This window comes from Falco peregrinus, chromosome Z (genome assembly GCF_023634155.1).
Source record: "Falco peregrinus isolate bFalPer1 chromosome Z, bFalPer1.pri, whole genome shotgun sequence".
Taxonomy (NCBI): domain Eukaryota; kingdom Metazoa; phylum Chordata; class Aves; order Falconiformes; family Falconidae; genus Falco; species Falco peregrinus.
Window position 1 is genome coordinate 62,176,631 of NC_073739.1, and position 26,793 is coordinate 62,203,423.

Here is a 26,793-nt window from a genome sequence, read left to right on the forward strand (position 1 = left end):
TGAATTTTAGATTAGAAGATGGAGATTTTTTTCTTTTGTAGTTTGCATTTCTCTGCCCAGAAAACTGGGTTGTTTGGAGTTGCATTATATATTTTTAAGCCTCCTAAGGAACTGTATGCAGTGTAAAAAAAATTACAGTGCTTCTGTGAATCTTTCAAACAGAATCTGCCTTTTCCAAATTTAATTATCAAGTAGGAGTGCTTGATCTGCTGTGATCAGCTTAGAGTAATACAATTTGAAAGTGACAGACCTAGCTATTTATTCTTGCCTGTGCGTGTTTACGTAACACGTAGGCAACTTAAGCACTGCAATTCTAGACTTTTGCCTTTAGTGTACCTGTACTGTATGTCCAAGACCTCCAGATTCATAAACAGCAGGCTGTCTTCTTTCTCCTCAGTTGCCCTGAGTTGAGACAGATCATTTTCTTCTTGCAGTAGGTGAAACCTTCCTCCTAGCCTGCTATTTTGTTATAACCTCTTGCACTTAATTGGTGTAAAGAGTTTCACTTGCACATGACTAAACTTCTTATTACAAAACAAATAAACTTCTTCACTGCTACTTGCCTTTATAGCTGAAAGGCCTGAAGTAGCAGTAGACCAGTAAAAATTACCAAATGGATAATGGCCTGCTAATGAAAGCTTTGCCTTAATCTTCAGAACCCATTCTACCATGCTTACTGTGGTAGCTTTGTTGAAATACATTTCCATGTCTGTGGATGATTGCTTGGGATTGACTGGGATGGATGCAGGGGTGCAGCCCTGGGTAGAAATATGCAGTTGCTGTTGCCTTGGATCCCAGGAACAGTCTACAGCAACACTGAAGTCCTCTGTGACAGAGATGGTGTGTATTGACAGCACTACAAGAAAGAAGCAAAATTGCTACTGGTATCTACTGTGCATCAGAACTTATTTTGATGCACCAGACTTTCCCATCCTCATTTCTCTTCTTCAATCTCTACACAGCCTGTCATTTGAAGATGAGAGAAAATGGTGTGGGATGAATGTGAGTGCGGAGCTGGAGGTAGGGAAATTATACATGTTAGCACAGAGCAGGAAGAGAGGGGATGGTTGGCTGTCAATACTATGGCAAAAAAGAAGTCCATTATCATGTTGGTTGTATGATTTTTATGAAAATGCATATTTAGACAATGTATTTTGAAGTACTTAATCTGTTGGTAGGTAACTTCATTTATGCAACCCACCAAAACATCTTTATTTTTTTTTGATTGCCATTTTGCCCTTAAAGCTGTCACAGCTTGTATTGTTCTTAAGAATTATGTCAGTTTTATATGCTGAAACTGAGCTTGAGAGAATCTGGTTTTTCAACAGTATGAACTCCCTAAACACTAAACGAGACATAATTTTATAGTTGCTCTCAAAACAAAATCTTGATGGTCTCCACTCCGTGTATCTATTTCTCCCAGATAGTTACCATGTAATTTCCTATCACATGCGGTGAAGATGAAGTCAAATACAAGACTGCCAGTTCATGATTGATTCATATTTTCAAATACAGCTTTTTGGAGGAAACTTTAGAAATAAGGTCAGATGTTTCTGAAGTTTTGCTTTCCACGGATAAAAACTTTGGAAACAAATTTGGGGTTTATTTTACCTCCCCCTTTTTTTTAAATGGTCATCACAAAACTGCTTTTGATTATACTTGAGTAAACTGCAATAGTATGTATTTGCATGTGTTTTCCCACTAAGGTAGTAAAACACATATGAGGCTGAGCTGTTTGGTTGAAAACAATGTGATGAGAGAGCTGAAGGACTGGAAGGGGAGCATTATGCAAGTACTGTAATAGTCTTCACACAGCTTTTAAGTTCTGCAGGGGTTGTGGTAAGGGCTTTACTATTGGTTTATTATGCTATATTTGTAGGAATTATGTGAAAATTTCCTAGCCAAGCTTTTAAAAATAAAGGATCTCTGTACCATAATGTGCCATAAAATTTGTTAACATTTCTACCTCCATTGGATTTGCTAGAAGCTGCTTGGGGCTAAGCACTTTTGAAGCTTTTTAAATTGCCTGTGTGGAAGGGTTTTTTATTTTAAGAGTTCCTTATTTTCAGAAACACTGTTCACAAATAAGAAAGTAAGATTGTGAATCTGTTAAACATACAGTAGTTAGAACTGTAAAATTAAGCAGATTTTGCAAAGCAGTTGGGGCATTTCAGAAGCTCCATATCCAGCTGACTTCTCAGATCCTCCAGTTACTGTGATGTAAGTTTTTCGTGGAAGGCAAACTGTCTACAAGAAAGGACTGTTAATATGAAAGATTTATATTTAATTTCTAGAAGCTTGCAGAATCTAAATTATGACTTTCTACCCCACTGTGTATTTTCCACCACCGTCCCTCCCACCCCCCACCCCGTATTGCTTGTTCACTGCTGAGTACTTGTGGAAATAAAGGCTTGATTTTTGTGTGGTGTTGCAGCTTGGAGCACTTAGTGACAAAAATCACATTTTCTGTATATACTCTTAAATGTTTTAGAATAGGAGCCATAGTATCAGTTCACTCCTTGTGTAAAGGGCACAGCAGAAACATCCAGAAATAATCACTTGCATCCCACAATTTCAGTAAAAGAATTTGGAATCTGTAGATAAATAACATTATATTTGGCAAAGAGTGAGATATAGAACCACATTTAAGGGTTACACAAAGTTTTTCTGTGACCACCCTACATACTTCTAGAAGTAGTTAAATTTTCTGCAAAGGTATGCGTTAATATGTTGCAGGTTGATTATCAACAACTTTGTTAACCCAAAGGTCAAATAAATTAACAGTATCTTCTGTAACTGGTTATTCATGTTGTCCTGTTTTAATATTTTGTCCTCCAACATAGAGACCCGTATGCCACAATATTTTAAAAAGACAGAAAAAAAAAGGAATAAAGATCTACTTTTCCATTTTTTTTCTACTTTTCCAGTAATTTGATGTGTAATGTGAACATCTTCATGTTTCTGTGTCCAAATCTGAGGGATTTTTAAGAGGCAGAATAGTCAGAAAGTGACATCTTCCCTTTGGAAATGAAAGCTTTTAAATTGCTTAGAAATAAAGGCATCAGAAGCCTTTCAGAAATATTTAGGCTAAATTATTAATTTAGCTAAGACACTAGCTCACTTGTATAGAAACATGGCATCATTATCATATCAACTGTAGTAATGTTTCAAAATAAAAAAACTTTAGATTTTCAATAGAAGATAGAAAACTCTTTAAATATCACTTGAAACTTTCTTTTCTGTTCCATGACAAGTATGTAATTTGTTGGTTTTATTATAATTAAGTTATTGACTCAGTAGATGGCACTCTTCCCTCTGAGTCACCAAGATGCCTAGGTTATCTGTATTTAAGGTTCCCTTTTTTAGAATACAGTATAGAATTGATTCTGACTGCTTCTTCCGCTCATTAGAACAAGAATATCAGTTGTCATATTCTGACAAAATTTCTGTTTAATTATTACGTTCTTGCTTGTCTCAATCTTGGTTATTAATGCTGCTGGATAACACTTTTTCTCTGAACTGTTATGTCTGTTACTGTTAAAATTGTTGTAATATCCCCCATACACATATTCTTCCACTGCCCAACTTGCACCTAACAGGGTCTGACAGTCAAATCTTTAGTCCCATAACAAGTCTTACGACTTCAGTAGAATAGTTTTCACAGTAAGATGAAAATTCCCTGTGTAAAACTTACCAATCAGTTACATTTCAGTGAATTTTATGTGAGACTGAGGCATGGACTTGTGCTGATGATATTCAGTGCTCATAGTATCAAAACAAGATGTCTTGACATGGGTTTTTGTATGCTTAAAGGTCTGATTCTGCTGCTGCAGACATAAATGCAAATCACTATAGAAAATCGCTTTAACTGTAAAATACAGTCTTTAAATACATGCTTTTCACATGTGTGTTACTGAAATTAATTTGAAAATTCAATTTTACTGCCAATATGCTTGGGTTATATAAAGTTACAATCTTAGAATTCTGATTGTCAGTACCTTTGCCCATGCCATGCTGTGGATGCCTGTGTCCCCTGAACACATGGCAACGAGGGAAATTGGGCTTCACTATCTCTTTCATTATTCTTACTACTAGTTCCAGAGACTGAATTCTTATATGATTCACAGATTTGTACTTGTGCTTTTCCGATTAGCCTTTTATATAGCAGATGAGTGTGATCCTGTTTTTTCTGGTGTTTTGCAGCCTGGTCATTGAAAAACAATATCCGCACCATTTTCATACCTTTTCTCTAGTTTCTAGAGTAAAGAGAATTTGGCTTATTACAGATGGATATAAAAAAGAGGTTTTGGAATCTGCCCATCTTGTAATGCAGCTAGTTTTGTTTTCTAATACGGATTTGAAGTGGCATTGTTGGGTTTTTTTCAGAAAACAGAACATTTCATCTTAAGCTTTTTATAGTATTCAATGAGAGCTTCCTCAAGGCAGAAAAGAATGCCAGCTTATGCTGAACTTGGATCTTCTGCTATTCCTCCTGCGTTTTACTTACTAAGAGTAAAATTGGGTTTTGCCTTTGCCTTGGAATCGAGTAAAATGAAAAGATAAATCCTCTTCAGCTTTCCAAACAGAATGCAATTAACAACTGAGGTGTGTTCCTCTGATGTTTTGTGGCACTTTGGTCATGATAACTATGATACATTCTCAACCAGAAACCCATAGCTGGTTTAGTAAAAAACATCGGTTACCAGTGCCCTTGGGGCTGGTGATCCATGGTCTGTGATATGGTGGTGAGCACTGAGGAGTAGATCCTCCCAGAATCAAATTTCTTTCTGAGATTCCATACAAAGCAGAATCATTGTTTTGTGTTCCTTGCTGTCTTAATGCTCTTTTAATACGCTACCAGTCACAACTTCTGTTGTTCTCCAGATTGGATGGTGGAAGACTTCTTTTTTTAATTTAAAAAAATTTTTTTTTTTGGCAGAATTGAAAACATGGGGGAAAAAACACAGAAACCTACTTGTTTTGAAACAATATGGTATTTCAGGGTTTTTTGTGTCTACTTTTTAAAGTATTCTTAATTAAATCTGTTATTCATTAGAACTAATCATAACTTGCTTTTATAGAGGGGGAGAAAAAAAGTCTCCCCATTTATCAACAGACCAGGTTCAGTACCTGTAATGCCACAGCAAGTGTTTCCATAACACCCCTCCAAAACTGATACAAGACTCGGGTATTAAAGTTCATTAATATTGGTGCAGTCTGATTGCTAAAAACAATGCCAGCGACTCTTTAACTTTTGTAATATGGATGTGTATTTTCTTCTGCCTGGAGAAACACTAATGATAAAGTTAGTGTTACCCACAGAGATTTTTTTTATTTAAATAAAAAATAAATTATAAATTAAATTTTAAAATTTCTGTAGATTTTTAGATTCTATTTCTAGATTTTTTGTATTTCTAGATTCTGCCCCTACCCCAACCCCCCTTCCCCCCAAGAAAATTGCTTCCTCTCTCCTAAACAACTGAAGGAGTCTTCCCATGACTTGAAATAAATAATAGTTAATTACTTGCTCTTTTGCCCAAGCCTTACTGGTCCAACAGATTATCCTGAAGATTCCCCCACAGTTTAAGACCATAATAATTTTGAATGGGTACCTATGTGAGTTTTCAGAGTCTTGACAGTTTACTGCTACTCTGCAGTCTGAGTCTTTGGTATACAGCTTGCTAAAAAGATACACTGTGCTCTGGATACTGCAGAAAAAGGGTGCATCTACACATGTGCACTTACCAGTATATTCAGTTAATGAGCAATCATTGTGACTTTTTCCCATGATTTGGAATTGAAAGCTTTTGTAATATCTCTCAGAACATAGTTATGGTTCAGGACAATTCTCTGTGGGTAACACTAACTTTATCATTAGTGTTTCTCCAGGCAGAAGAAAATAAACATCCATATTACAAAAGTTAAAGAGTCGCTGGCATTGTTTTTAGCAATCAGACTGCACCAATATTAATGAACTTTGATACCTGAGTCTTGTATCAGTTTTGGAGGGGTGTTATGGAAACACTTGCTGTGGCATTACAGGTACTGAACCTGGTCTGTTGATAAATGGGGAGACTTTTTCCCCACCCCTCTATAAAAGCAAGTTACAATTTAGTTCTAATGAATAGCAGCTTTAATTAAGAATAAAAAGTAGAAACTAAAACCCCTGAAATACTGTATTGTTTCAAAACAAGTAGTTTTTTGATTCCCCCCCCCCCGTGTTTTAATGCTGCCAAAAAATAAAAAAAAGTGATTTGCAAAATATTTTGATAACTTCTAATCTGTTATTGTTCAAAAAATTCCAAAACATTGGCAGTAACATTTTTCTGCTTTGCAGTGAGATGTAATCTTAGTAGTCTGGAATTCATATAACCTTGTTACTTACTCAAAAATTGCGGAGAACTCTTTCAGTAATGGCTTTAGATTCTGTGTAAGAGTAACTGGACTGTGAAATCATGGCCTTAGTCTGTGGCTAAGGAATAATAGTTAGATCAGGTAATTGAAGTATTTTTTCATGTGTTTTATTGTTCAAGTTCTTTCCAAAGTTGAGATGTAGTTCTTAAGTGACTTACAGTTGATATGTTTTGGTGTTTTAAGAGCATGTTGACTTATGTGATTTTTTGTGGGGATACTCATAGACCTACATAGAGTAACACTGATTCCAGGTAAATGTAAGAGGCTGTGTAATGGTTTAGACATATGAGCAACTTACTACAAATTACCAGCAAGATACTACAAGTTAGCTTAGTCCTGTTTTGTCATATACTGAGTCAGCTACTCTTTCATTGTCAGTAAGCTCAGAGTTAAACAGTTAAGATCTTGAAGGAAAAGATGCTTTAATGTCTGAACTAGAAGGATAGAGACTGTCAAAATTCATTACTTATTTCCCATATGGCTGCTTTGTTTCAAAATTAGCTTTGTACTGAGTTGCTGAAGGGATGATACTTCATCAATATCCAGTGCAGTCAAATCTCTTTTGTAGATATTTGTAATATTTTGTTAGGGCATCAGGTGTTATTCTGTAGAGCTGATCACATTCAACTGCCAGATAAGAGTGATTCTTTTCCAGACATTTTAAGATGTTTTCTTGAATAGCATTGAGGTTCCATTTGGGTGGCCTTCACAGTGCTTCAGCTAGACCTATAACAAGTGTCTCATTTATTACTTTCAGCAGCTTGAAAAAGGGAGTGCTAAGTGATTGGATAAATAGGGAGGAAGAGGTACAGGCAGTTCCTTAGCTCGCACACTAATTTAGCTGTAATGAAAGGTGTTTGCTTATATTGTAATTCTAGATTAAGGTCAGACCTGCTTAATAATTGCAAGCTCCAGTAATGCTGACAAATATTCATTGTCCAGATTATTTCAGAAGAAATGTCTACCGTATGAGCTCCTTTAGCCACCTGCCAAAGTAGAGTGAAATACGTTATGCAATTCTGAATGGTATGTTTTGAAACACTAAAGAACAAGAAAATGTACTCCAGACACTAGCAAAACCAAAGAATTTTTTCAGAGACGAGAAATGCAATCTATTAAGCCATGAAAGTGTTTATGGGTCTTTCGCTAAGATTGGTTTTGAAGCTATTGCGTTTTAGTCATATTTTGGCTAAGATTGTGAATTATTTAGTGGTTAAAAAAATGAGCAGCAAACAATAGCAATAGTAAGAGATGCCATTGGTCAGGAGAATTGTAATGTTTTGCAATTCTATTTTTGGTTATGTCTTGAGTCAATTAAACAGATAGTTTGGTGATCCAAAAAAATTTGTTCCTGTACGTGACCCTTTTAAAAAAGGGGATCTAAATAGTATGGTGCAGTGCTAGGGGTAGTAACTTCACTGAAATGTGTGGGTCTTCTTTGTAGTCTTTGCACTGTTGAATTTTCCCTGTCTTTGTGCATTACTGGAAGGAAACTGCTTTTGCACGTTCTTTTAAGTAGCTCTAGACCTTAAATACATTTATTCATCTTAATATTTTTACATTTTGAACTTATAAAAATATTTTTTTACTTCAGATTTTTTGCTTCAGGTTTTTACAAGTTCTTCCAAGCACAAGTGAGAATTTGATTAAAGTATTTGCATTTGTAAATGAATTTTATTTACTGAATAAAACCGCATTTAACGTTAATGGAAACACTAAAGTAACTAAAACGGAACAAATTAATAAAGAGACTGTTTTGTACAACAGAAATTACAGTTTTATGTTGAGAAAAAACCCAAATACTGGTATTTTTTGCATGTTATCCAACCTCTCTTCAAGCATCCTTACTTTATTAAACTTCTATATTGAAACATATTTCTGTATAATTTGGGTGGAAGTGTTTTGGTTCACTAACTACACACAGATAAAAGTAATAAGATAATTCTGTGATTTTTAAAAAAATTAAATCCTCCCTATTTTCCAGCCACAATGGAGAGAAATGTTTTATTGGATGTTAACTTTTCTTGTTTGCATATCTCACAGCACTTACTTGCATTTATTTGTAATGGTTTAACTATGTTAATTGGAAAACTTACTGAGCCGGAAAAAATAAGGCATACTTATTTTTCTTTCATCTTGAACTTCTTGGATTTCTTACAGTTAGTGTTTTAGGCAGTTGTGTTGGCATTGCAGAAAAGAGCATGTTTTACAAGACAATGTCAAGTGCTTAAAGCTTAACAGCTAATTGGGGAACGTGATTCAGGAGGTTTCCTATGTAATTGTTACCAAGATGTAGAACTGTTCTGACTCAGAGTGGGATGGGGAGGGAAATTTCTCCCCCATTTTCTATATTGATAAAATATTAAGACTACAATAGCTATGGCTGTAACGAAGCTTACATTCTGAGTATGAAATTTACTTTACTTTTCAAAGAATATTCTGAAGAGTCATATTAAAATGTCATTTTTATTATTCCATGATTATTAATGAAACATTTTGAAGATTTTCAGGTAACACCTACTTAGAATCTGTGGGATTCAGGTTGAAGGGGACTTCTGGAGATTTTCAGTTCAATGTCCTCCTCTAAGCAGAGTGAGCTGTGAGATCAAACCAGTTTGCACAAGGCTTTATCCAATCAAGTCTTGCAAAAGCTGTTCATGCAACCCACTTTACTGCTTGACAGCCCTCACTGGGAAAAAGTTCTTCTTATAACCAGTCAAAATTTCTGCTCAGCATTTAAGATTTTATAAGACTTGGGGGAATAATTATTTCAATAGTCTCATGCTAATATTCAGTATGTGGTAAAAATAAAAAAGCATAAGTTCAAATAATTTTTAATACAAAGGAGTAATCTCTCAATTAAAAAATAATGGAATTATTCTTTCATAACGTTTTTAGAGGAAGCCAATCTAGTTGTGGAAATACAACTGCAAGTGGTGGGTTTGTGTTTTTGATGGGTGGTGGTTTGTGGTTTTTGTTTGGTGTTTGGTTTTTTTTTTCAAGTGACTAAATGCTTAGTGAACTTAGTAAAAGTACTGAAGAGGAATTTATTTTTCCGCTTCAAAATACGTTAGGTTTGAAAGACTACTTTACAAAATAATGACATGAATACTGTATGGAAGTTTAAAACTAAGGAATCAGTGAGGAATGCCTTTTAACAATCAGGTACTTTTTATGTGGAATTAATAACTTAGTTTGAAGAATTCATACGCTGGGAAAGGAATCTGACAGGTGCATCCCTTTGCAAGATGAATTGCTGTTGCTGCAGCCTATTTTTTTCCCTCAGCTAGTACTGAGTCTTCTGTGATTCCTTATTGGCAGAAGTACTAATATAAACTGCACCTGCTCCACTCTTACATTCTTTACATTCTTACAGATATGGGAAATTAAGTATGTGTGCATGCAGTCTGGATAGACACTGTTGACTAATCCGAACTTGTATACAGTAAGAGTAATGAGGTTTGTGAAGAGCCACTGTTGTAAAGTAAGTTACTGTTCTCATGGTATTCAGCCATTCACAACACTTAGTTGCTATTGTCATTAAAATAATTTGTAAAAGGTAAGCTAGACAGAAAATGGTAATGTATGCCACACACAAACTTTTTTGTCTTGAATAGAACAAATATTTCTTCCTGCTGTGCATTGTATGGAAGAGGAGATGAAGCAAAGATTTATGTTCGATTCTGGATTGAATGCACAGGTTCCACAGACTTCAGAGATCAGTCTGAGGTGCAGGTATCCCATTTGCCAACACATTCTAAAAAATAAGAAAACGGAATTAAATTCCTTTTGGTCTTAACATGACAGGAGCTTTGGGTAGGTGCACTTTCACAAACTTGGACAAGCTCTCTTTCCTATTACTCTTGTAGACTTATTCTCTGTTGACATCTTTTAAACTTACCTTTGTTATAACACTCATTGCTTCTACTGCTATTTCGTTCTGTCAGTCTGTCCATTTATCTTCCTGTCAGTTCACAGGCAATCTACACTATTTGTTAGCTTCCAAATTTGTTAGCCTGTAGAACACCGCAGCAGCCCGTTCGATGGAATTTATGTGTGTTATCTGGAGAACTAACACAGATGGCCAGCACTTGATTGGCTTTGTATTGTTGTTTAAGCACTGGCAACCAAATTAGTTGCTGTCATTCTTGAAGATGAGAAATCCTTTATTGTAATTGTAGTTTATTGTAACATGGCTTATAGAAACAAACACTAACCTTGTAAAATAGTTTTAATGCAAACTCAAAATAATCTAAAATTCTTTTTGATACTGGTCAGAGTTAAAAATCGTGTGAATGGAGTGATTGTCTTTAATTTTAATTGAAAAAGAAGTCATCAAATGTATCTCATTCCATTGACTGAAGAAGCTTTCAATTGCCACATTAAGGTACTGAAATTTAGCTCTCTGTGTAAATACAAGTCTGTAATTACCCACATACCTTGTGATTGTTTAACTGGGCCCAAGCACAGGGCATATTTTTCTCATAGTGTTCAGGAAAAATAAGTTGTAACAGTACCTGCTTAAGAGTTCCAGTGCTTTTCTCAGAAATTTGGTAAAAAGATCAACGAGAGGTATTGCAAAAAATCACTGCTGCTCTTTACTGTTTTGATTTTATTACTTGATAATATTATGATTTTACTAAAAAGATTTGGGCTGCATGTAAAATATATTGTTATTCCAGTTAATTAAATATTAATAATTATTGGTAAAAGAATAAACAATCTTATTATGCCATTGAGTAAACTAGGCATGATATGCTTATGTCTTGAATTGTTTGTGTCATTTTGGCCTTGCCTAAAAAGGTTTTAGGAGAATTGGAAAAGAGAAGCAAGGATGATCAAAAAAATATGCGACTTTCTTTACAAGGAATGACTAAGTTGAGGACTGTCTTACTTGAATGAGTCAAATTTTGGAAAAGTCAGATTTAGGAGGATATTACAGTCATCTAAAAAGTTACAGATTGTATGGAGGGCATAAATAAGGAACAGTTGTTCATTGCATCTTTTGGTATAAGAACTAGAAGCTTCCCAGTAAACTTAGCAGAAGAAAGATTGGCTAGGCAACTTCAAGGAAGAAAAATCAAATCAGAGTTAAAAAATATCTAGAAGCACATCTGTCTCAAAAAATCTAAGCCAAAAATAGTTGAAGTTGGGAGAATATTAGGATAATTGCAATGTTATGCTTGCACTGTTGTTGCTCTTTCTTGAGCATTCTCTTAGATCATTGTGAAGACAGGGTACTGGGATACTGGAACCTTTGGCCTGGCCCATATTGCAATTTTTGTGTTCTTCTTTTTGTACCAGGTGTGGTCTGTCATTCTAATGAACTGCTACGGTTTACAACCTACCTCAAGAACCAAGCTTTTTATCCCTTATACAGTGTGAGTAAGGGCAGATAAAGTGGACATTTTGTGTATAAAGATGTGTGATCTTCTGAGAGACTTGTAAACTAATAATTTATAATACTCAGAAAGTAAGACAAGAAAGAAAGGCCATATCCAGAGCAAAACTTATACATATAATTGCAATATGTTTCTGCTATAATTTATCTCATTATTTTGTTACAACAGAACTAAAACTTGGTTAGTAATAATAGCTGCTAGCTGTTTTTCCCTCCTGCCAAAGGTCTAGACTAGTGGCTTCCTATAAACGGTTTAGCATGGTATTTTCTGCTATGTGGCAGGATGCCCCCAACCACACCTATGTAATTAGTTTTGCTAGTCTTCCTTTTTCCCAGACTTCGTTGCATTAGCACACTCTAAAAAAGCATTGCCCTGTAAGCTGCTTGAGCTGCTCTGAGTCAGTGTGTTCTGAACAAAGGCTTTATGTATTTGTTGCCAGACTTTTCCTGAAGGTACTGATGAAAAATTATTAGCAATGTACTTAGAGCAGATATGCAGAAATTTTTGTTCTGTTCTCTATGCCAGCTATCTCTAATCACATCAATGTAACTCCATCTAAATTTTGGCTCAGTACTGAGAATGCAATAACACTACACAATTGCTTTTGAGGAACAGCGTGTTAAGTGTTGCCTACATTTTGGTGATGGTGTGATAGTGCAAATGCTGCATCTCTCAATTGTCTCTGAATGGTAATGAAGTCATGATTGACATGCAGGTAGGTAGCTCTACAGGTCTGATACACCAGGGTAAAAAAAAATATCCTATGAATCAGGAACTATCCCATGGGAGCAAAATTAGATATGCTGCATAAAAACTCTGAAACATTCCTTGTAATTCTGCTAGGTTTAAACTCTGATCATTTTTATGGGTTCACAGCCTCCAGCTTGCAAGCTTTGTGTCTTACCATTGTAATTAATTTTCAGATTTCTACCATTTTGGAATCTGCATATGGTTTATCCAAACAAAAGGGGTTTTTAATGATTTTGTTGAAAGATGCCTAGCTGAGGAGTCTTAGTGTCAAAGGGGACCTCAAGCCTAGCTTGAAATAGAATTAACGTGTTCTGAAGAAGAAGGACAGATTTATCTAAGATCGAGCTGCAACTGCTAGAAGGCCTGGAGCTCCTTCTGTGTGATGGCTTATGCTGTCTGTACTGCTATCAGTAAAGTGATTCCAGTATGCTGAAGACTCATCAAACCTCCTTAGCTAGCTTGGGTGCTGATGTTAAATGCAGATGCACAGAATTTGGTGTAGGATGTAAAGACTGGAGTAAGCAAGGTGGGTCTTCAGGTAGCTACCCTAGGCTGAGCCTTTTGATGCTGCTATGACTGCAGTGTGGGTATCCCTCAAATTTATGTTTATAGTAGGATAGGTCTATTTGTATAAGCTAGTTGATGATAGCTTGAGCCAGTTGATCTCTGGTCATCATAAAGGTGTGGAGGGAGAACTCTGCTGGAACTTACGTTAACTGAGGGTCACGAAAGAAAATATATGGAGGAGGGAGGGATGAGTTAGAGCAGTAAGCCTGTATGTGTCAGATACAGAGTAGAGAAAGGAAGAGTTAAATTCTAATGACGTAGAAATCAAAGCAGAGCAGGGAGTGAAGTGACATTGCTAGTCCAAGACCTGCGGGGGTCTGGCTTTGGAACCACAAGAGCCTGGCTGTTAATTCAGTGGCCAGATTTGCTTATAAAGCTGTCTCTAGAGTAATGCTGAAGTCTACATTGTCAACTGAAATAGTCTAATGAGTTTGTACAGTGTTCATTTGCCTTCATGATATATCGTGGTTGAGCTGATTCTTTATTACTTTGCAGTCATGTTTGGTCCACAGAAAGATTCTGATTATAAGAAAGCAGGGAAGGGAGTTATTATTTTCCAGAGTTCCAAATGATGCTAACAATACACCAGCCAACAGCAAGGAATTATCTGTATTTTTATGCTATCTTATTTTAAACCATTTATCATAGAATCGTTTAGGTTGGAAAAGACCTTTGAGATCGTCAAATCGAACTGTTAACCCAGGACTGCCAAATCCATCACTAAACTATGTCCCTAAGCACCACATAAATGTATTCTTTAAATACCTCCAGGGATGGTGACTCAACCACTTCCCTGGGCAGCCTGTTCCAATGCTTGACCAACCTTTCAGTGAAGAAGTTTTTCCTAATATCCAGCCTAAACCTCCACTAGCACAACTTGAGGCTCTTGCCTCTTGTCCTGTTGCTAATTATCTGGGAGTAGCAACCTACCCATACCTGCCTACAAACTCTTTTCAGGTGGTTGTAGAGAGCAATGAGGTCCCCCAGAGCCTCCTCCTGTCCAGGCTAAACAACCCCAGTTCCCACAGCTGTTCCTCCTAAGACTTGCGCTCCAGGAGCAAAGATTGCTTTGTGATGTGTCATATCTGAACCAGTCAGCAGTTTGATGGTGTTTGAATCATTTTTATTTTTTTTTCCCCTCTTTCCTTTTTTCACTAGTAGAATGCTGAATTTGTGCTTTTAGGATTCTGTAGGTGTCTGTCTTAGAAGCCTAACTAGATTCTGACAGAACAGTTTGTAACACTTGTTAGTCTGTACTTTATTCTCTTCTCATTGCTGTAGCTGCTAAGAACACATTTCTGTATGCAGCTTACTTTGGAAAAGGACGCTCTCAGTTTGGGTAGGTGTAGAATAAACCTTGAAGAGTGTCATAATCTAAATAAATATAGATTGACTTAGAAAGCAGATACTAAAAAGCCTAAATGTAAGATTGACTTAGAAAGCAGATACTAAAAAGCCTAAATGTATTATTTCCTCAAAATAACAAATTTTTAAGCTACTCATCTGTTTTTTGGGTATGATGGCTTTTTATCAGTGATGTGTTTTTCATGAACTTATTTAAAAACTTTTAGACACTTGAGGTGGATTTTATGTTGAGATTTATATTATTTTTATTTTTAAAAATAATATTTCAATAAATCATAATCTCAAAATAAGCTTTGTACATCTGTCCTAATTACACCAGTAATCCTACTGATTATGGTAAATTTTCAACTGTTATTCTAATGGTACGTTGCCAAAATTAATGAAGACAAATGACAGCATTAGAAAAATTGTTTCAGAATGGAGTTAATTTTTACCATTCTAAGTGCATTTGCAGTGTAGAAAAAGTAGTATGGAAATGTTTCTACAGTGCAATTATTTAAAATATTTCTTTTCATATAAATCAGGAGACTTAGGACTTACAGCAGAAAGAGTTTTTCTAGCTGTAATTCAGAACGTTATTTTTCCACCCAAGCTAAGTATCAGAAGAAGGTCCAATAGAGCCAGACTTTGGTTGTCTGTGGTAGTTTTAAAGACATGGAAAACTAATAATAGAAAAAGCTATTTCTGTTGAGTGATATGTAACATGTATATTATTCTTTTCCTTCCTTGGTTTAAAGAGCTCTTTTTGGTTTGAGGTTTTTGAGGAAGAAACCAAATAAGATGTGTACTTTATTTTAAGGCAGAATGCTGTTGTGGTGTACCACTTTCTCTAAGGCTAAGGATATGTTGTAGTAAAGCTTTTAGAAAGACATCAAAAAATACTCTGCTATAAAAGAATATTGCTGTTTGTAACCTGTACAAATCTAATGAATGACTAGATTATAAGAGTGATGAAGTGTTGAAGAATTGTGATACAAAGCTTTTTATAAAAACTGACCAAAAGTCAGTATTTGTTCCATTAACTGTTTTTCCCTTGCAATTCTCTAGCATTAGTGACATTGCCTGCAATTGCAAAATAACCACTTTTTAATCATAGCTCAGTCTAGGTATGCAAAAGAGCATGGTGCAACTACAAGCTACTCATTGTTTTTTCATTTTTGTTTTCCGTAATTTAGAAATGGGAGTTGGAATTTTCAGATAGCTTGAGGTTTTTGATCCTTTAAGGGAAGTCTGAGATTTCAGTTTGATTCAGAGTTCAGTTTATAGTCCTAGGGTATTGGAACCAGGTTAACTTAATTTTTTAATTTATTTGTGTGTGTGTGTGTGTGTGTGTGTGATCTTTTAACACCTATTCAAACATGAGACACATGATTGGGTACATAGATAAATCTTGTTGCATAGCATAAAGAGTAAAAATAAAAAAATAACTGAATTCTAATGAGCCTGTTATATTTATTGTTGAACAAGGGTATATGAAAAGGACATTATTTGAATAGCTTATTGTTGAAACATTCAGTAATAAAAAGCAAGTGTCAAAAAGTATGGTTTGGTCAAACTTAGTTTAAAACATGTGGAAAAATAACCCATTCCTTTCAGAGAGAACATATTTGGATATGTTCCCTAGAAGTTAACTCTTAATAATTTGTAGTAGTTAGCTCTGTTTCCTTTTACTCAGCACAGAAGCAGGTCTTAGGCTTTACTTGTTTTCTGACAACCTTCTCAAGCAGGTTAATAGGCAAATCCTGTAGTAGTTAGTATGTGTATGAGGTACGTGTTCGTCTGTCTCAGTTATGAAGAGCTTTATGTCCAGTCATTCCTATTTGTTGGTTTTGTCTAGCTTCAATTTTCTTCTATTAATGTACTTTTAATGTTTATGTACCAGTCATCTTTGCAGGTTTTTCCTCAGCAATTTGCTGTGACTGTGGGTTTTTTTGTGGGTTTTTTGTGTGGGGTTTTTGTGTGTGTGTGTGTGTGTGTTTATTTTCTCAACTCTTTTTGCCATTAAGAGATGCTTCTTTAAAAGCATCAGTTATTTCTGTCAATCTCTATCTCAAATATTACTTGGGCATATTGGTAGCTTTCAGGTAATTTTAAAGCAGGTTTACATGCTTATAAGTAAGTAGCTTGTATTTTGTACTGGTTTTGAACAGTTTGTGTTAAATAAGCTATGTGATGTGGGTTATTCTTCTTGTTGATTAGTTAAATTCTTCAAAGTGTAACCAATGCTAGTATTCATATATGTTTCCAGTCCTGTTACAGGTGTATTTCTATCTCAGTGTTACTTTGATGCAGATAGTCTTTTTTCCAGGCACAGTGAACATTTCCAGTAATATACAGCTAGTAATGACAGTGCTTTATAGAGACTCTTTTCCTTCAGTGGGACATTTCACATAATCAGACTGGTGGAAAGGACAATGTTATCCTTCAACATATAAATAGATATTAACATGTAAGAAGAAGTAATTAGTTTTGCCTTTGTATCTGCTACTGTAATACCAGTATGAAAACAACTTTCTGAATTGTAATACATATGCTTCAGAAACTCTAAAAAGCGCTAGAGCTCAAACGAAGGTGGCAGAAAGGGCACAGTGTGGTGGTGCAGTGCTGACAAAGTTCAATTTATTAATCTGACTTAAAAGAAAACAAAATTCAGCATGGGAGAGATCTCTACTGGGACAGAGGGACTCAACTTTGCTGATAAAGGCGTAACAACATCCCCCAGATGGACATCGAATTAATTTGTTTTTAAGATTAAGGAGGAATTAACGAAGTGCTAAAGACACTAGAAGAAAAATCAATTAAGATGCATTCTTTACATCTGAAGTTCTCAAAGCCACAGAGCTGGGTACTTCTGTCAGGGAAGTTGTAAGTCTGTGCTGACCTGTTTTCTCTGCAAGCACTCGGAAATGACTGCTGTGGAGGGAGAGGCAGATGAACTGGATAACCTAGTACAGGTGTTCTCAATTATTTTGTAAACAAGTCTTAATATGAATTTGAGTAGCTTTTAAGGAATAGCTTTTTATTCTATGTAGCTTCTGGAATAAATTACTTACTTTTTTATGCTAGGTAGGGGTGAGCGGAGGCATGATGGAATTGAGATGCTTTCTAATGTTCAAACCTGTGATTTTGTACATCTTTCATTTTCTTTTTGTTTGTTAAATTAGGGAATACAGTTGCTTACATAGAACTCTGTGTGAACTTCCTAGTTGCACAATTACATGCATTAGGCCAGCAAGCCAACAGGTTGCACAGGGATCAGGACAAATCCTCTCTCCTTTCCCTGCAATGTACAGCTAGATAGGAGAGAAATGCCTTCTTTCCTCTAAGGTTCTGAGATTGGCTGTAGCTGCAAATAACTTACCTGACAAGACTGAGCAGTGCTTACGTTATTTACAGAGGACTCATCTTTCTTATCTGTTTGATTTGGATCTTAGTCAAATGATCAGGATAGTGCTACTCATCAGATTTGCAAAGGAAAGGGATTTTTCTGCAAGTCAGAGTTGCAGGTAACTGAGGCTTCTTCAAGAGATAGTCTGTAGTTTGCATGTACACTAATAAATTAAATAAATACGTCACTGAGTTTTTTTCTTACACTGAGGACCACTGCCACAGAAATTCTCGTGTCCACACTAATAAAGCTGATTTCTGCAGAACAGAGTAGCTTTGTATGTATAGCCTGTTCATAATTGTGTGTGGCCACCTTCTGAAATTTTCATGGGAATTTTTTTGTGAGTAGCTGTTGTCATGAGCCAAATCTGTGCAAGAAACATTTTTTAAATGATTTGATGGACTTGTAAAACAGTTTAATAATAGAGATAATAGAATTTCAGTGTCCAGGACTGTGGTCCCTTTCATTCTTTAATTCAGTGGTATAGATGTATATTTCAGCACGGGACATGCTCATATCCTGCCAAAAAAGACTAGGTATTTTTCCTTTCTAAGTCCCCTAGGAGGGCACACTAACACTTCATGTTTGATTCATGGCATGACAGGAGGCTGTTGTTGCTCCAGTTCTTGGCCATCCTGTTTGAACTGATAATTGTCTCTGCGGTTCCTTTCTGGCTGATGTGTCAGTCAGAGTTGTCAGTAACAACTGTACATACATCATGTATTTCCCACCTGTTTGTTACAGTACCCCTGCGGCTGTGCCCAGAAGCCCCAGTCCTCTTCCCTGCCTGCCTCATCAAATGACTTATCCATTCAGGGTGGGAACAGACGCACAATCAACAATCTTGCCTCATACCTCTTTCTACATTCCACTTCCCCAGCCTGGTCACATTTCAGGGATATATGCACCCATTTTACTCAGAGGCATAGGATGTTCTCTTCTGACTTGGGCAAAGGATTTCATTGGCCATCTCAGAATGATCAGGCTGCCATCTCATCCTGATGTTTTTTGCAACCTGCACATCTGTAATACATTCAAATGTTGGGTGGTGGCTCTTTTACACATTTTGTCAGTGAATCAAGAAGAAAACATTTTAACATCTTGCAAACTGTGTTTGCGTAACTCTCGTGACTTTTGTTACCTTTTTTCATCATTGGCTGAGGTAACTGTTGGCTTGAAAATTTGTTTTGGTTGTCTTTGGGGTCCTGAGGTATTTACTAAGGTACTTACCTAAAAGCTATGACTTACCTTCACCTTTGTGGTGTTTTTTTTCTTTCTTTCCTTTTGGTGCATTTGGGGTTTTTTCTTTTTGTTGTTGTTGTTGCCTGTGGTTTTTTGTTTGGGTGAGGGTGGTTTTTGTTGTTGTTGTTTTGTTCTGTTTGTTTGTTTTTGTTTTTTGGTTTTTTTTTTTTTTTTTTTTTTGGTTTTTTTTTGGGTTTTTTTGTTTTTGTGTTTTTTGTTTTTTTTTTTTTTTTTTAATAGCAATTAGACCTATTGAATCCCATGGGTAATCTGGATAATTTGTCATTTCAGGGGTTTCTTGGCTTGAAACTACTATCTGGCAATTACTGACTCTGTAGTCTTCTGCATTTTGGAACCCAGCATCTGTTTGTTAAATGGACTCCTTGGAAATTCAAAATACAGTTAGAGGAGGTGGTGTCAAAAGCAAAACAGACAGGCTGATATGGTTAAATCATATAGAGAAGCAAATGATGGAAATGAGCAGTTTAGTACATAAAAATGATAAGAACTTTCAAACAAATCACGAGCAGAAATCATCCATATGAAAGGAAGAAAATAAAAAAAAAAAGGGGGGGGGGGGCTTGAAGATGTAGGTAAAGTAAGTCAGTAGAGTTTTTTTTCTGATAAACTGAGGCATAAGAGTATATGAATGCACCTTACAGGAAATCAATTATTGCCTATAAAATTTTAATATTTAATGAAGCCATAATTAGAACACATTAGTACTTAGATATATTCTCACAAAAATAATTAGTATATTGGAAAATAAAAATGTTTTCCTTAGTTTTATTATCTAGTTTAAGTTCCATTGTCGTCATGTTTTCTTACAAATGCTAGCCTATGCATAATGAAGAACACTTGCTACCCAGCATAAACAGGGATACTGTGGTCTTTGTTTTTCAAAAATGTAACAGGATCAAGGAAGGTGCTAAATTCATATAATTCTCTCTTACCACAGTTCATTGTGAAACTGAACTGAAAGTGAGGAGTAACTTCAGATACATAGATGTATAAGAGTAAGCAGATTCAGACCATAAGGGCAAATTTTCAGCTCTGCTGAAATCAGTAATAGCATTTTACCTGAGCTTAGTGGAACTGGCTTTCTTCTTAAACATCCATTTTATCTAAGGATAATTAGCTTTAATTGTCGTGCCTGCCCCCCCCCCCCCCCCCCGTTACCATTGGATATTAAAAAGCATTAGAAGACCAGTAATTCCCATGTATTGCACAGAGTTCCTTGTGTTCAATTCTAAACTACATTTTGAAGAATTTGACAAAGTTTGGGTTTTCTCACCAAATCAGCTTGAGCCCTGTCTGCTTTCTTTGAGGAATAATTTTGCATGAACTTCAATAGGATTAGATTCAGGCCTGTCCTAAATGCAGAAATAAGAAGTTTACTTCCTTAAATATCTTAAAGTAGGGAAATATTCAGTAAAAATCTATTTTTGTATCTGTGTCATCTTAAAGCTTTGTGACATACAAAACCTGATTATATTCTAACATATTTTATATAGGAATTCGATTTGATTGCCTTCCCCTTCCCAAACAGCAAATGGGAAATCAGTGAGAGCTTTATGTGCATATAGGATGGCAGAGTTTGAACCACTTTGATGAGATTCTGTATATATGAACATTTGAGTTCAAAATTAGTGCTTAATCCCACAAACTACTCCACACTTAGTACCTTCAAAAATCACAGGAATTCCGTGTGGTCACAGCGGTCTACACGTATAGAGAGTTTACTGGATTTGTTCCAAATTTTAAGCTTTGTTATTATGTCCATGGATTTGGCTTACAGACAGACCATAAGTCTTTTAGCACTGGAAGGTGTATCTCTTGTGATCAGACTCCTAGTGATGAGTCCTTAGGTTATTTTTAACACAAATGTCCAGTTGCCTGAAATTAGTATTTGGGTTAAAAAATAAAGCATAAAAGATGCTATCTTTTCATGTTTGTTTTCACTCACCGTTCAAAAGAGTAGAATTTGTTCTGAAACATACAAGGAATTCAGTATAAATCCTTAAAAATCAAAGACATAGGAGTGTTCTCATATTACTAGCTGTATCATGGGATTGTATATTCAAAACATGAAGATGTAATTAATAAATTGGCTGCTGCATGACTAGTGTTGCTACTATCAGCAATGTCACAGAAGACATTTTAATTCCATTTTCAGCTCCAGATACTTACATGTTAACTACACAAAAACTCAAGCTTCTGTATTTGAAAGATTGTATCTGAAATAGAAAATTCTTAAGGTATTATGTAGCTTTTCATGAAAATGTTTTTCGTTTGTTATAGTATACACTTAAGGCACATATAATCATTGGAATATAATTACAAGGGAGCTATAAAGGTAGTTCATAAGATTTTTTTAAAATATGTAATTGTTGGTGTAATATTTGAGAGTTACAGTTTTAATTGGAATCAAAGTGTAAGTAGTAGAGTTTACTGTTAGTATTGTTTAGCTGATCGGTGTGAGACTGTAAAAGGATTCCAGTTATGTTCAAACAGTAAAATTAAGTTTTTTGAGTCAGTAGCAGCCTATAGAAATGCTGCTGTAACTTTGCAACAGCGTGGCAGACTGCTTTATGGAGCCGGTGATTACAAAGATCCACTTTAACCGTTTTTTTTCTCACTGGCAGGTGTCCCACTGGCCTGAGGCCAGCGGCTGTGAGTGTACTGCAGCTTGTGGTTTACACCAGAGTGTAGAAAATGAACAACACCAGCTGGGTGCACATAATTAAGCTGATTGTGGTCTGACAACTTGAATTATGATACAGATAATGTGACAAATATACAAAATATATTACAATGTGATTCTCTGACATATTTTATCTACATTTTTTTCTCCTTAACAGATATGATATCTGCACTTACAAAAACAAGCCTTGTGGAACATTGGGTAAGATCATAAGGAGAAATTTCAGCTTGTATTTGCTGTTTCCTTGCTTTATACTTGCCTATTGTTTTATTGACCTATTAGATCTTTTTAAGGCTATGCTTTCAAAATTTTGCAGTTTTATAAACATGAACAATAAAAAGTAACCTTGGTGGGTTTTGGCTTTCTTACATTGCTGGAAGCTTAAGTGAGCTGCTGCTGTGTGTTTCTTCTCTGGCAGCTGTAGTTCTGAGAAAAACTATCAGATCACTTAAACTTTGTTGTTACAGAAGAGAACTTGCTCTGTATGTACATTTAACCTGTCTCCATGATCTTGTTTAAAAAAAACAAAAACAAAACAAAAGCAAAACTCAAAGACCACAGGACACTTAAAACCCAACCAACCAAAAAAACCCCAACCCTTTTGAAAGAAACTGCCTTTGACGTTTATGTCTTTGACGTTTATGTTGCTGTGTTGTACACAGAGAGTATGGCTTCAGATTGTTTGTTTCACAGACCTACAGAAAAATACCACAGTGATGTGAATTACAGTAACATTGAAACTACTGAAAACAAAGGTTTCATAATGGAGAAGCACACAGCAACCTTAGGTGCAGGATGGAGAGCTATTGTTCTGTAGAATCTGTACCTAAATTTGTCACCAAATGTTATTTATTGTACTATAGTTATTACCTTTAATAGTGTTTTATGATATGACAGATATTATTCAAAGACTAATGTAACATTTATTTAGATTTTTCCAGTTTCCATCTTTTCAGAAGCCTCTTTCTCAAAGTAATTAAAGATACAATTCTAAGTTGATTATTCAAATTCAAATTATTAATACTTTTCTCAATCAGAGCTCACAAGTGTATTTACTTTGTCTTTTCCTGAATTACTTTGATAGCCTTAACTCGTGTTAATTTTGTACCAGTCCTGCTCAAGTCAGCAAGATGCTTCTGGCACAGCGATGTAGTTTGCATGGGGAAAGGTACCAGAATGTTGCCATCTGCATAAACAATATCCACAGCATGTTTTAGTAAAAGGCAAATGATGCTGATTAATTTCTAAATGTAACTGATCTGCTTTGACATCTGTGTGGAGGAGACAAAATGGAAGAGACTGCCTACATTGATGTCATAGAACATGTGAACTATTTTATATTTTTATGTGATATTTTTAACTCAGGTCATTAGTGTACCAGTTCTTACTGTGTCAGACTTTGGCATAAAGGTAAATTCTGCTTCATGTGAATCCAGCTTAACAGAGGATAGGCTTTGGCAAATGTTTTATTAAGCAAAAGGCTCGATTAAATAAATAATTTTAAAAATAAAAATTACATATGGTATCAGTTCCAACTCAGTGTTCTAGGACACTTGGCAACACAACCATAACAATATATTTGGATTATAGACATTGAATGGGAGAAGAGACAAGGCCCTGTGGCCCTCCTTTGCAGGTCATTTAATATGCGTAAGTCCCAGGGACCCACAGTAACTTAAGTTAAGCATATATTTAAGGAGTTTGTGAGAAAAAGTCTCAGAGAAGTCTCAAAAGGTCAAAAGAAATCTGAATCATTGCTGTTCTAGGAAGAAGTGGAAGTAGAGGATTTTGTGTGGCATAGACATCTCTTTCCTATTAAAATTTCCTAAAACAGGGAGTCTTTCATAGAACCTCTTAGAAAAGAGACCTCAGATGTCTTTGCAGTGCATCTGTGGCTCCAGTGAAGGACAACTCAATTTTTAAATCTGAGCCATGGACTGAGTTCTTGATGTGATCTTTGTCACTTTCTGTAAGCATGGTATGGGATTGTGTTAATCTGCTCCTGTAAGTCACTGCAGCAAGCGCTCAGTTACAAGATCTGAACATGGAGATGACTTTATTGCTCAAGTATGGTAGACTTTGCAGAGGAACATGACAGCTCGTATATAAGTATTGCCACGTTGTCTTCAGCATGTCCTAGTCAATTAGAATAGCATAGGTGAACTGTAGTTACTGTATTTCCTGAAAAAAACCCCCACCCACAAACAAACAAAAAAACCCAACAAAAAACCCAACAGATTTTTCTCCACGGGTAGTCTTTTTTCTTCTGATGTTTTAACCTGTCCTCAGTGGGTGTGCCTAGACTGATTATAGCAGTCGTACTGTTTTGATGCAAATTCTGCCAATGCACATTATCACCTTTTGCCCATGTCAGTTTGATTATCATAGTAGTTTTTGTATCTGCAAACTAGGTTTGTTTTGGGGAAAGGTGTCAGAACACACACTCCCTAAATGCTCCATATCTGCCTATGGGAGACACTGGGGTCTGTGGTGAAAGTTTATGAAATTGATTACTTTAGTTAGAAATAATTTAACTGGGACAGTGAGCTCAGGGAGCTCAAGGACAACTTTAATGAGAAGGTGGTGTGTGTCCTGAGCCCCCTGAACAAGCCAGATATGAGCAGGACCATCCAGACAATAAATGCAATGCAGCTGTGTCATGGCAGTAACTCCACCACACTCGGGTGTCTGGCCAGCATCCCTGGCATGTGTGAATCTTACAAATCATGACATAGTGCACACCTGCACTTAGCCTAAAGTTAAAGTTTACATACACTAGGTGTGTAAACTATTTTTGTTTTTTTTCACTGAGTATAAAGGTGGGCAAGCTCCGGGACTGGGGCAGGAGCCTCACCTATGGGTGGATGCACCATGTAGGAATTTTCCCAGTTACCAAAAGACTCCTGGTGCCAGCTGCAAAAGGGCTTTCATGGGGCTGAAGTGTGGGCCTGGATGGTGTTAACAGTGTAATTGGTGATGTGTTCTTTTCTTAGTCTCTGTAATGCTTTGCAGTAATGATTTGATGCTTTGCTCCTATTGCTTTTTTATCATAATGTACCTGTACTAGTACTGTTTCCTTTTATCACATTGCATGCTATTTTCCATTATTATTTTGTAATATAATAAACTTAATTTATTCTTATATTTGATTTGGAAATAATTTTTGTTTGGTATCCAGTCAATCAGCAAAACAGGGTCTAAATCACTAGACCTTTTTTCCCCTGTAGAAAGTTTTGAACCACACGTGTAGTAAATATGTTCAGCCTGTGGGATTAAACTAGCCCAAAGTAGAGCGTCCAACCCACATACAAAGATATGTGAGGAGCCTCAGTATTAGTGCTTCACTCTGCTGACCTGCTCCTATGGCTCCAAATTACTTGCTAATGTGGACACAGCCAGGAAGCACTTGTCATCTTATGTTTGCTTACTGTTAGTCCAAACAGAATAATTTGATGTGCCTGCTTGTATAGAGTATGATTACACTCTTCCCTGTTCCCTGCCCCATGCCTCCCATACCCTAACGAAAGTTACACATTCTCCAGACATTTTTTTGTTATAGTGTAGTTAACTGAGCAGGTAATTTCCTTATAGAAAGGATTACTGCTGCTCTCAGATAAGAAACTCTAGGGAGGAATACATTAAATAAATCTGATGTTTAGATCTTTCTCTAGTGGCACTAAATTATGATTGCAGTATGTTGTGTGATAATTTTTTGTTGAAGAATGTGTAAGGTACAGAAGAGCTATATTCTGTAAATGTCAGTGGCTTTCTCTCTAAAGTAATGTTTAAGTAGTGCTTGTAATACAATAAGGTATTAATTCCAGAAGATGATGGGTGATAAATGGAAAAGACTTCTATGGTTAAATGAATTCTTGTTATTAACATGTCTTCTCTCTCTTCATAGATGCATTCAGGTTTGTTTTTTTATTTTTTTTAACGTACCATGTGGGGCTTTTCATAGCTAAAAAAGTTGCTTGTATGTTTTTATGAACCCACTAAACTTAAACAGATTTCTTTAGAAAAATAATGTGGATACACTTTGCTTTCTTCAGGCTCAAGAATGTTAAAATAGAAATGCTTTCTTGAGTTCCCTCTCCTGGCTCAAGTTACTAGGTGGTCCCAAGTTACCAGAAGTAAAATTTATAAATCTAACCCCTAGTCTAGACATTTTCCAGCACTGACTGCAGTTCAAAAAATATTAATGTCTAGCCGGCAAAGTGAAATTCCCCCCAGTGATTTTGCAAATGACTAGAAAGTTAACCTTTTGCCAACTGCTCCTTCTGTGCATAGAGGTTATTAAAAAGAATCCAGGCATTTATAACTAGGGCTTTTAAGACTGAAACACCTTGGCATGACCCTTTGTGTCTCCTTCTGTTTATTCAGGCTTGGCCTCTGTGGCTGGAATGTGTGAGCCTGAAAGGAGCTGCAGCATTAATGAAGACATTGGCCTAGGTTCAGCTTTTACCATTGCACATGAGATTGGTCACAAGTGAGTGTGTTTAAAAAAAGAATACGTTTTAATGTATTACCTTTTCAATATTAGTTTAATAATAGATACATTTTTTCCCTGCATGGCTGTACCATCTCTATTCTGGTGCTCCATGTTTCTGTATATAGTATTCAGGAGTGGCAGTGACTTTTATTTAGTATTTATTACCAAGGACTTTAAATTTAGAACTGAAGGCTCATTCTTTACCCTCTGATTTCAGATTCTAGTTAAATATGTGCTTTTGAGATCTGGCTTACAACCTTCGTACTCTGTTTCATATTTTTAAATATTTGGCTTTGAAAATTTTCTCTTGCCCCCCTCTTACTTTTGTGTCCATTTCTTTATGAAAGAAAAGCGGTTAAAAGGTAATTCCCCCCTTTTTTGTTATTCTTTCTTAAATATAGTTCAAACTATTTTCAGTAAACATTGATTCTGTTGTCAATATTCATACACTTTTGGTCATCTTTCACTC

The 26,793-nt window shown here is 35.9% G+C and overlaps 1 protein-coding gene across 1 annotated transcript in view; it reads left to right on the top strand.

Moving 5' to 3' along the window:
• ADAMTS6 (ADAM metallopeptidase with thrombospondin type 1 motif 6) overlaps window positions 1–26,793 on the top strand; it is a 159,598-nt gene that overhangs the window by 36,986 nt on the left and 95,819 nt on the right. Inside the window, exons 8-9 of the mRNA XM_055791488.1 lie at window positions 21,990–22,033; window positions 26,216–26,321. Of these exons, the coding sequence (XP_055647463.1) occupies window positions 21,990–22,033; window positions 26,216–26,321 (150 nt within the window). The remainder of the gene's footprint in view (window positions 1–21,989; window positions 22,034–26,215; window positions 26,322–26,793) is intronic.